General features: G+C 45.4%; 1 protein-coding gene across 1 annotated transcript; it reads right to left on the bottom strand.

Moving 5' to 3' along the window:
• Positions 1 to 10,723: 10,723 nt before the first annotated feature.
• LOC136529786 (casparian strip membrane protein 3) lies at positions 10,724 to 11,847 on the bottom strand. The gene is made up of 3 exons (XM_066522852.1): positions 11,575 to 11,847; positions 11,335 to 11,458; positions 10,724 to 11,175 (listed from the first exon to the last, which is right to left on the bottom strand). The coding sequence occupies exons 1-3, from the start codon at positions 11,790 to 11,792 to the stop codon at positions 10,960 to 10,962; spliced, it is 558 nt and encodes a 185-aa protein (XP_066378949.1). The 5' UTR covers positions 11,793 to 11,847; the 3' UTR covers positions 10,724 to 10,959.

Raw genomic sequence — 11,847 nt, 5'->3', positions numbered from 1 at the left:
GTGCGTATTTGTGTGTGATCCCAGCTCAAATATGGATGCACTGAGGACTCTCAAATTGAGGGGCTGACACTTACCAAGCCCCTTAACCTTTCCTTTGCCATTGTCACCAAATGTGATACTATCATAACCATCATTACCATTGGTGTTGATTGAGTTGAACATTCTTGTATCACCGGTCATGTGTTGAATGCACCCACTATCAAGAACACAATGCCTTCCTCTGGCTTTGTAATTGACCTACAAAAGAAGATCAATTCCTTTTAGGTACCCAAACTTGCTTGGGTCCTTAAAGGTTAGTTACTAAGCTCTTTAATACCTAAATGGCTTTCTTCTTTGAGCCCATCCATGGTGCACCAATGAATTTAGCAAGAACACCATTAGTACCCTTAGTAAGCACATAGAAGGAATCAAGCTTAATTGAGGATACATTAGCTTGTGATTTCTTATTCATGCATTTTTGCTCTATGTGACCAATTTGCTTGCAACTAGTACAAAACCGACCATTGTTCTTCACAAAACTAGTCTTTTGAGGAGCAAAGGTCGTCTTGCCTTTCTTGGGGGTATAGCTCAATCCCTCTTTGTAGAACAAAGCTCTTTGGCTCCCCAAGCACATAAGCAAGCGGTCCTCTCCACCATAGGCTTTCCCTAAGGCAAGAGTGAGCTCATTGACCTCCTTCTTTAAGGTCTCATTCCCAACCATAAGTGAGGCAACACAAGTGAAACCATCACTCATAGGTGAGGTGGAAGTGGATAATGAGCTACATGAAGGGTTAGCGGGAGCAACAATAATAGGCTTATAGAAAGATTTATCAAGTATGTCGCATGTTCAGTCTACATCACATGTTACTACCACTTTCTCACTTTGCTCAACAAGAGAGGATGAGCTTTTTCAAGCTTGGAGTGAGCTTTGCAAAGCTTCTCATGGGCTTCCTCTCGCCTCTCATGAGATGCATTGAGCTCATCAAAGGCTTGCTTAAGGTCTTTTAATTCCTTATGCAAGTCTTTGCATTCCCTCCTATTGATGTCAAAGTGTTTTTAGCATCTTATAAGCATGTAAATTAGCTCATCTTTAGTGGGTTCATCATCATCATCACTTTCATTTTCATTATCACGTTCCTCATCACATCCATCATCACAAGTTTGTACCTTAGTGGCCTTAGCCATGAAGCAAGTCGATGGAGTGTCGAAGAGAGAAGGCTTCTCATTGATAGCAATGCTTGCAAGAGCCTTCTTCTTAGTGGTCTTGTCATTATCACTATCACCATCATCACTTAAGGAAGCACCACTATCCTAAGTGACCACATATGAACCACCCTTGTTATTCTTGAAGGTCATCTTGTCTTTCTTCTCCTTCTTCTCCTTCTTGTCCTTCTTCTTGCTCTTCTTGTTATCATCATCATTGTCACTATTGTATGGCATTGAGCAACAAGATGATCCTTGCTTCCACACTTGAAGCACCTTCTTGACTCTTCCTTATTCTTGGATAAAGACTTCTTCCTTCTAGCACAATAGCCCTTTTTCATCATGAACTTGCCAAATCTCTTCACAAAGAGAGTCATCTTCTCATCATCATCATCATCCCAAGAAAATGAGCCTTCATCTTCACTTGATGTGTCTTGCTTGGCCTTGCCCTTGGATGATGTGGCTTTGAATGCCACACTCTTCTTCTTCTCGTCCTTCTTCTCATATTTCTTCTCTATTTTTTCTTCCTTCTCATCATCATCTCTATATGTGTCATCGGTCATCACATCTCCCAACAATTGGTTTGGTGTCATGGTGTCCAAACCACTGCTTACTAGAATAGTGACCAATGTGCCAAATCTCAAAGGTAAGCATCTCAAGAACTTGTGGGAGAAGTCCTTGTCTTTCACCTCTTCTCCAAGTGCTTTAAGATCATTAACAAGCACTTGAAGCCTATGGAACATCTCCTTGAGGATGTATGCCTTGGCACCCATCATGGCTGGAGTGCCCTCAAATGACTCCTCCAACTTTCTCCATGCTTCATGAACCATCTCAATGTTCTTGATTTGCTCAAATGTCCTCTCATCCAATGCATCATGAATGGCACTAAGAGCAATATCATTATTTTAGAGCAATACTTCTTCAGTCGCGATGGGAGCTTCCGCATTGGAAACCTCAATCGTGGTCTCCACCACCTTCCACACCTTTCTATTGATTAACTTGATGTAGGTGGTCATCTTAGCCATCCAATAAGGATAATTGGAGCCATCAAATTGGGGTGGCTTCTTGGTGTTGTTGATTTGAGCCATTTTGACACCGAAGGTTGTTAAGCCTCAAATCACGATGACCACGGCTCTGATACTACTTGAAAGGTCCTAATGGCTAGATAGGGGTGAATAGCCTATAAAAATTTCTACAACAACACTAAGCAAAGTGGTTAGACAAATACGAGGTGAAGCAATTCTTGCGCTAGCTTACTAAAAAATGTAAGCCACCTACCACAATTTTAGTATCTATAGTCTCTAAGCTCACAATGCTAGGTCACTACCACTAAGTTAGTGAGCTCTCAAAGACTAACTAAAGAGCCTCACTAACTACTAGACAAGACACAAGCTAGCTCTCAAAACTAATTACACTAAAGACTATAGCAACACTAGAAATGTAAATACAAGAGAGGGTAGTGATGATTATACCGCCGTGGTAAGGGAAGATCAATCAATTCACAATGAATACCAATGAAATCCTAGTGATAAGATGACACAATGATTTTTCACCAAGGTTTACTTGCTTGCCGATAAGCTAGTCCCTATTGTGGCGATTCACTCACTTGAAGGTTCACGTGCTAATAGGCATGACACGCCTAACCCACAATCGAGTGCCGCACAACCAACACAAGATGAGGATCCACAAGCCACGAGCAATCCACTAGAGTACCTTTTGGCTCTCTACCGGGGAAAGATCAAGAACCCCTCACAATCACCACGATCGGAGTCAGAGACAAGCATCTTCCTCCGCTCGACGATCCTCGCTACACCAAGCCATCTAGGTGGCGGCAACCACCAAGAGAAACAAGCGAATCCCATAGAGAAACATAATCACCAAGTGCCTCTAGATGCAATCACTCAAAGCAATGCACTTGGATGCTCTCCAATCTCACCAAATGATGAATCAATCAAGTAGGAGTGGATGGAGAGGAGTAGCTTAGCTCTAAGGGAAGAGAAATATGTTAAAGTGCCAAGAGGGAGCACCCAAGGCTAGCCTTTTCACTTAAATAGACACCCCAAGAGCTATTGATCGTTAGGCCACTTAAGTGAACATCGGACCCACAAACACAGGGCGTTGGACTGTTCAATGCCTAGGTTCGATGCCTCCCATGGCCAACCACGTGCTGCCACATAACCTCGTTCAAACAGATTTGACTATTGTCACGCAAATGGTCACTAACATGCTAAAAACATCGTCGTCGGACTCAGCTTTGGACTAACCATCAGACTCCACATAGGGAGGGTCCGACGCAGTCTAGAGAGGTCCAGAGAGCACCAAAATGGTCAGACCCCGGTCTGACGCCCACCGTCATACCCAAGGGTGAGTCCGATGCTGCCACGTGTCACGCCTGCGTGCGCCTCGCCAAACACCATGTGATGAACAGTGCACATGACTTGTTCGATGCCACCTATCAATAGGGTCTGATGCTAGGGTCCGATGCCTATCAAATTTACACTGAGAGGTTCTAGAGCCGTCGAACCAAGTCCGAGGCTTGGCCATTGGATCGAGGCTAGTCCGATGCTCCCCTAGGAGCTCTCACATGCCACCACGTCTACACCCAGCAGGGTTAGCCATCGAACCTAGGCCAGAGGCTGGTCCGATGCTCCCTTAGGAGCTCTCACACACCACCATGTCAGCACCCAGCAGGGTTAACCATTGAACCCTAGGCCAGAGGCTGGTCTGACGCTTCTATGAAGCAGGGTCCAACGCCCCTGTTTCACCTCCTTTTCAAGTGCGAACACTTCACCCTTTGTTCAAATGTGCCAACCACCAAGTGTATCACCTTATGCACGTGTGTTAGCATATTTTCACAAACATTTTTAAGGGTGTTAGCACTCACTATAATCTAAATGCATATGCAATGAGTTAGAACATCTAGTGGCACTTTGATAACCACATTTCACGATGAGTTTCACCCCCCTTAATAGTACGGCTATCTATACTAAATGTGATCACACCCATTAGGTGTCTTGATCACCAAAACAAAATAGCCCTATCAAATTCACCTTTGCCTCGAGTCCATTTTGTTTTTCTCTTTCTTCTTTTCCAAGCCCAAGAACTTGATCATCACCATGGCCATCACACCATCATCATGATCTTTACCATTTGCTCCACTACTTGGAATGTGCTTCCCTATCTCATGATCACTAAAGCAAATAGGTTAGCACTTAGGATTTCATCAATTCACCAAAACCAAACTAGAGCTTTCAGGTGATGACGTCCTACGCACTTGCTCGTCCTGATGATCGACACTAGCCACCATTGATAAGGGGCTACTCCTACTCGTCTACATCTCTATCTCCTTTGTCTCGCACCTGCTCTTCCCATCTAGGCCCTTGCTCTTCTCCACCTCCTCTGCACAAGTCACACACCTCTCGCGACCCTCCGAGCCCTAATGAGCTTGTCGATGCGCCAGCCTTTGACCGCACGCGCGCTCCTACCATTGCGTCTTCAGGAACTTTGCCATGTGCGTGCGCCACTCACTCCGTGGAACTCTGGCAGTGAAAACACCATGTGGGGCAGTTGCATCAGCGACAGGGAAGGGTCCTATGAGGCTCCAGCGGCGGTGGTGTTAGAGCAGTGTGAGATGAACGTGGTGGTGGGAAGGTGACTTGAGTCAGCGGAATGGCTTAGACGAGTATGCACCCCCCCCCGTGTTTCTATGAAGCCTGGCTAAGAGGCTCTAGTTGCATTGCCTAAGCGCGGCTAAGAGCATGCCACTACTGGATTTAGGTTCTTTGCCGAGTGCCTGAGGCACTCAGCAAAGGCCAAATTGCACTCGGCAAAGCCTTTGCCAAGTGCGGCACTCAGCAAAGAACACACGGCAAAAAATTGATCGGCAAAATCCTCTTTGCCGAGTGTCTTTCATCGGACACTCGGCAAAGGCTTTGCCGAGAGCCCCGAGGGCACTCGGCAAAGAAAAGCGACCATCATGGCGCCGGCCCCATTGACGGTCGCTTTGCCGAGTGCCAACCCTGCAAGCACTCGGTAAAGATTTTTTATTTTTTTAAAAAAAAATCTTTGCCGAGTGCCCCCTGGCCGGCGCTCGGCAAAGTTTGAACTTTTTTTTTTAAAAAATCTTTGCCGAGTGTCCTCTGGCCGGCACTCGGCAAAGTTTGAATTTTTTTAAAAAAAAATCTTTGTCGAGTACCATGGTCATGGCACTCGGCAAAGCTGGAAAAATGGTTTTCCGCGCGCCCATTTTTCCAGCTTTGCCGAGTGTTGTGACCATGGCACTCGACAACGGGGTCCTTTGCCGAGTGCAACACTCGGTAAAATGACCCAAAACAGCAATTTTTATTTTTTTTTACATTCCATCATGACAAATAAATTCATACAAACATATATCACATATATAGCTCATCCATCACATATATATCTCATTCATCACATATATATCTCATCCATCACATATATATCTCATCCATCCACACATCCATTCGCACATATCACATCCATCACAATATATATCACATATATAATAATAAGTGCTCAAGTCCATCCAAATAAATCCACAAGTCCATCAAAGTCCACAAGTGCATCACAAGTATATCACAAGTCCATCACCAAGTGAACAACAAATGGAAAAAATACAACGTGCACTCATCTCGGTCACTACGACTGTGGTGAAGGCCCAGCCCCATCATTCGGAGGTGCATGAGGTAGATTATTCGAACCACCGTTAGATGGAGACTGCACAAAGGAGAAAAGATTACATGTGAGACAAGATTATTTGGATAGCTAATCTAGGAAGGTAGAGGCCATACAGGCAAAGCACAAGCGAAAGTAAAAAACTTTCATACTCACAGGAGTAGCTGCAGCTGTAGGATGCAGAGGCGAAGGCGGAACCAATAGCCCAGCTGGTAGAGAGAAGCCCACATGTTGCCTAAGCCCTTGTAGGAACTCCGTAATGTCCGTCAGCCTCTGCACCTGGGCCTGCCGCTCGGCCCGCTCGGCCTCTAGCTGGTCCGCCATCCTCTGCTGTCCGGCCTCCAGCTCCTGACGTTGTCTCATTTCTTGTTCTAGCCGGGCCTGCAATATTTCACTCCAATGTTTCAGTAATGCAAAGCTAATTAAGATGTGTAAAGATCAATGTATGATGAGTAAAATAGGAATAACCTCGAGTGCGTCGACCGGTGCTGTGCAGCGGTCGGCCGTGTGCGAATGGCCGGGCTCTCGCTCGTGCTCTGTGCTCAGATCTAGGAGAGAGAGAGGGAGTAAAGGCCATGTCGATGACGCCATCACCAAGCCAGAACCGCTCATGCTTCTTGCCTCGCCCCGCCCTCATGACGGCCTCTCCATCGAAGTCCTGGGTGCTCGGATCGTGGTCTAGCCCATGGAGCGACCTTGCCACCTCAGTGTACTCACTGATACAGGAGTGGATGCTCGGGTTTGTGTATGCCTCGGGCGGGTCCTCCAGGTTGAAGGAGATGTCGGACGTCGCCTTGCCCTTGTGGGCCATACACCATGCCTGGAAGTCCGAGCAAGCCTGGTCACTATGTGACGCCGACTGCGAGAAAGGCAGCACGATGATTAGAAATCAGGCAGAACTAAGTGTCACAATAGATAAATGAATTCGCGTACCCATGCTTGTTTGTATTCGGTGAGGCTACGGCTGCCTTGATGGTGTGCTGGACCTTGCATCTGCAAACGATGGTCCTGGGTATCCCTATGCATCTTGAGGTACTCCTCCATGAACCACCTCTCCACCATCATCGCCCAGCACTCGGGATACGCTTGGCACCACCAGGGAATCATCTACACGTCATCAAGTATTGGACATATAAGAAGATCAAATTAAATCAACTTAATCTCAAAACAAATCAATATTGATGTTCTTCATTTACCTCAAGGTACTACTCCTGGGTCAGCTGCATCTCTCTTGCGTCATTCTTGGTTTTCCTCTCTCCAAGCTTTAACCCGTAGTAGGTTACGATGGCCTGGACGCGCACCTCATGATGCATGTCGGTGACGAGTTTTTTACAGGCTTTGGTAGTCACCTGCTCCGCCCTGGCCTTAAATCCCTCCTCGCATCTATAATAAGTCTGCATACAAAAGTGATGTATCCATTCATTATTTCAAGAAAAGTCCAATGAATGCGACGTATTGAGCAATGTTGTGCGAGGGAGACTTACCCAAAACTCTGTCTTCACCCGCGCCGCCTTGTTGGGGGTACTCCGCATCGGGGGCGACGGCGTAGTGGTCAAACGAGTAGGCCAGCTCCGTCTTCGATGCGTACGTGACAATGCCGGGGAAGTGTTGCCTGCACAGAAGACCCAGGATGCCGTTGACTAGCCATGCACTACCACCCGAAACAACCACCCAGTTCCTACACAAGTGATTAAGAAAAATTATTAGTTTTTTTCATCATATCATATGAAGTAGTGATGATAACATATAAAGTTACTTACTTTTGCCCTTCGGGGCGAATCACTAGGCGTTGGTGAGAAAGCGGAACCTGTGGGAGGCTCACGGGACCTCGCAAGTAGACACTTGAAGAGAGGAGTCGGAGGAAGCGGAACCCGTGCCTGCCGCCTCCCACGGCGTGGGAGGAGACTCGATAAGTTTGTAAGCATCATACGTGATAACATGCACCAAACCTTCTCAAATTTTTTATCACATCCTCCACATACGATATCATGATATCTCGATAAGTTTCATGATTTTCGGACTTCGTTTCCATTTTATAGAATTTAAAAACAATTCGTCCACAAGTTCGTGGTCTTGTTTCGTGAACAAGATGTTTGAAATTTCGGGTCCATTCCTGGATACGGCCTCACACTACACTCAATACCATGAATATCATTTTTTGAATCATTAAATTCCATTATTCGATGTAGTTCAAATTTGTATTTTCCGAAAAAAAATCAATTAAATGAAATAAATTAACTAAATATAGCAAAAAGCAATAAAATATACCAAATTTTAACATGGAGTCTCATGTACTGTAGGAGGACTCAAGAAAAATTTTGGAGTTCAAAAGTGGGAAAAAATAGTTTACCGTTATTCTTTACCGAGTGTCAGGGTCTGGCACTCGGCAAAGAAGTGGTTTACCGAGTGCCTACCCGCTGGTACTCGGCAATCCTGGACGGCAGGCGGCGGCCGTTACCTGACACCGCTTTTTGCCGAGCGCCAGGGATTGCCGAGTGCCTGACACTCGGCAAAAAGGGCATTTGCCGAGTGCCTGACACTTGGCAAAGCCTTCTTTGCCGAGTGTATATCGTTACCGAGTGCGGCACTCGGCAAAATAGCTCTTTGCCGAGTGCCCGACTTTTAGCCCTCGGCAAAGAAAGTTACACTCGACAAAGGATCTGTTTCCCGTAGTGTGCAATAGGCAACCAAACATGTACAAAGTGCATCCAGGAAGTCTGGTTGGGGGCTAAGCCACCCAAACAAACTGGTCCATACACGTAATTACACATAACAATGGTCCCAACTAGACTTGCTGGACTGCTTATGTTTGCCTGTTCTATACTCGCATGCATCATATATAGCCAAGGTTGCGAGTGTAGGAAACGTGTATTAATTGGATTCATATCATTATAATTTTATTAACTAATGGTTCTGAGAAGATTATTACTATTTATCTATTCTATGAACTGTTTTATTATAATTATGTCAATACCTGAAATTTGTCATTTTATATGTCTCCTATGACTTGGGCCAATCCGTGCAGAACTACATAATTTTGTGTAGACAAAAATACCACAAAGTTTCTTCTTACTTCCTTTCCCCCTTCCCCCCTACTTCCACGACCACTATCCTCCACGCCCTTCTCCGTTCCCTTCCCCGTCCCTAGCCCTCCTCAGCCTCCTTAGTGCCTACGCCTGGACTTCTCACCATCGCCCGCTACTTGGACGTGCCGCCATGTCCTCCCACCGCCGTCCGTGTGCTCCTGCCTCCATCCCCTCTCCCCCATGGCGCTAGGGATGGCAATCTTACTCGCGGGTAAGGGTACCCCGTGGTTTTTATACCGATGGGTGTCGGCACGTGCATGAAAACTCACTCACGGGTACATGAGGATTGGGTACCCGCAAAGATGCGGATAGAGTGCAGGTATCAAATTTTATCCGCGGGTACCCGACGAGTATCACAATTTAGGAATATATATAAATATATGTCACACATATATCATATGTATATCATGTCGACTAGCTCATTTAACGTACAATTTGTAGCATATGTATAGCATTTCGAACTATAAAGATGACTTTTTTATGTATGACTGAATAAAAGTGATTGTGTAAGCTATTAACTTGTTACTTTCTTGTGTAATTTGTTTTCCATTAATTGTATGAGCATGAATGGTCGAACAATGAATCTATGATGTATTGTGGCTTGCGAGCTACCGTATATCATCCTAGTAAACTCTATGTAAGTGAGATTGGCATATTTGTGTGTCATTTTACTGCAAATTATTATTTTATATCACTTTGATTTTATTGTTTGATTTCTCTTGAATAACCCATCGGGCGCAGACGCAGGTACAAAATCTTATCTGCGGATATGCTAGCAGACATGTAAAAGTTACAGTCGCGGGTATGCTCGGAGGCAAGTAAATGTTTTACCCATACCTTACCCGATCCACTGCCATCCCTACATGGGGCCCATGCTCGCGCAGCTGCACATCGCCCAAGCTTGTGTAGCCGCACGTCCCTGGCCCCGCGGTGGCGGTTGCATCCTCTCATGAGCCGAGCAAATTGCCGCCGAATCGACTCTAACGACCCGCTGGTCAATTTTGCTGATCTCGGGCATCCTTGCTGAGTGGTGGGTCGTGTGCGACCTCGGACGTGCTAGCTGTGTGACCCAATTCAACATCAACACGAGCCATATACACTCGCAGGTGCGCTGTCACATGAACGGGCTTGGGCAGCCAAGACATGACATGAATGATGCAACGCCAACGAAAAGTTTTACGGTTCCAAACTCAAGAAGAGAAGGGAGAGAGTGAGGGATCTCGGACCGAGTGATAGAAGGGAAATGAGGGACGGATGGACGGGGTAGAGAGCGAGAGAAGCACGAAAGTAATTTTCATTCTTTAATATTCGGTATAGATATAGATTAGCCAACATGTCTATATGTTGCAACTGGACGTACAATTTGTTGGGCAATGCTCGTGCCAACGATAATGACAGTCATTTTTGTTGGATTTAATTGACTTTGATCCGATCTTAAATCAAATAAATTTTAAGATCCATAATATACCTGCTGGTCTTTCTTCAGGCTGTGACCGTGATTATGATTGTTCTACTGCTTAATGGAGAAATGAAAAGGCTGCAAACGTCCATGAATATCTTTTCATTTGTGCTTGTACTGGTACAATTGTACATCAGAAACTGGAAATAGTTGGTAAATCCCGTTTGCCAATCAATTCAAAACCACAACGGTTTCACTGCCAATAGCAGTTATGGATTTATAAGGTAATCTTTCATGTTTTTGTCCTAAGTGAACACAATACACAACAACTCTTTCAGAAACTATGGAGATACATGATCCATACATAATAGTTCATCCATATTCATTTTTTGTGGCTTCTATACATGATAGTGCACACCATCAGAAGAAAAGGAGAAGTGCAGAATCAGGTCAACAATTGGGATAGGAGGATCATATAGCAAGAGGTAATAGGCACACATAAGATTACATAAAGATAGCATATATAGTCCAATAACTGCAGCATGATATCACACTTCACAACAGCTGGATCGGAAGCAAATGATCCCACTATTTGGCCTAGCGCCTGGCTAGGGCAATGGCGGAGAGTAATATCAGCAGTATCAGCATAACCATGGCTCCGAACGAACCAATGAGGGATCCAGAGATACGCTCGCAGAATGAGTCAAACTGCTGGCAGATGGCAAGCCAGTTTGCCCTGACATTGCCTTTGTGCGCTAAGTACACAATAGCCGCTGCTGCAGATGCTCCCGCAGTCACCAATGCTAGCATTGCCTTCAAAATAATCACAAGAAAACAGGTAACCAATTAACCGATATATATACTTGCTGGCACTTTTCAACATACTATTAGTCGATTACTAGTTGAATAACCACAAATGCTTTCATGGAGGATTATTTTCTTTGAACTGTAAAAAGAGTTAATTAGTCTTACAGCGTCAAGAAAGATCAAGAGCAGCCTGCTGTATTTAGCCCTGCTCCTGATGATGTGCACTATAGATAGTGGGAGCGAAAGGATGAGATAGGCGCAGACAATAGAATTTGCCACCACAAAGAACCTGCAGTTCACAAACGAAATTGAAACAGTTGGAGCATCGGAGGCTCATCGTATATGTGTTCCTTAACTGAAAGTGTTTGTTTCTACCAATTAATTAAGTTGCTGAGGTTAGCTTACGTGAGAGTAGGGAGATCACTGTACTGCGCCTTGAAGCGGATGAACTGTGTGAAGAAAGGCAGCGTCTCGTTGGTGGTGCCCATTGCAATGGCACTAGCAAGGGTGCCGATGATGGCGATGAAGCGAAGTATGAGATCAAGCACGGACACTCCTTTACTGACACCACCCCTGCCCAGGGGCGCCTTCGAGGTCTCGCCATGCTCGCTGGATCCTTTCATTGTTAACGCTCTACACTACAGGTCTCACCTTGATGGAACCTGGTTGATCGGCTGA

Source organism: Miscanthus floridulus, chromosome 19 (genome assembly GCF_019320115.1).
Source record: "Miscanthus floridulus cultivar M001 chromosome 19, ASM1932011v1, whole genome shotgun sequence".
Classification (NCBI taxonomy): domain Eukaryota; kingdom Viridiplantae; phylum Streptophyta; class Magnoliopsida; order Poales; family Poaceae; genus Miscanthus; species Miscanthus floridulus.
Note: the sequence above shows the minus strand (reverse complement) of the source record. Positions and strands in the feature narration are given on the sequence as shown.

Excerpts from the sequence above, each read along its gene's own strand:
- LOC136529786 (XM_066522852.1), bottom strand. The coding sequence starts at position 11,792 with ATGAAAGGATCCAGCGAGCATGGCGAGACCTCGAAGGCGCCCCTGGGC. Across the intron at positions 11,459-11,574 it reads AGTGATCTCCCTACTCTCAC|GTTCTTTGTGGTGGCAAATT; the intron begins GTAAGCTAACCT and ends TGTGAACTGCAG. Across the intron at positions 11,176-11,334 it reads TCTTGATCTTTCTTGACGCT|GCAATGCTAGCATTGGTGAC; the intron begins GTAAGACTAATT and ends ATTATTTTGAAG.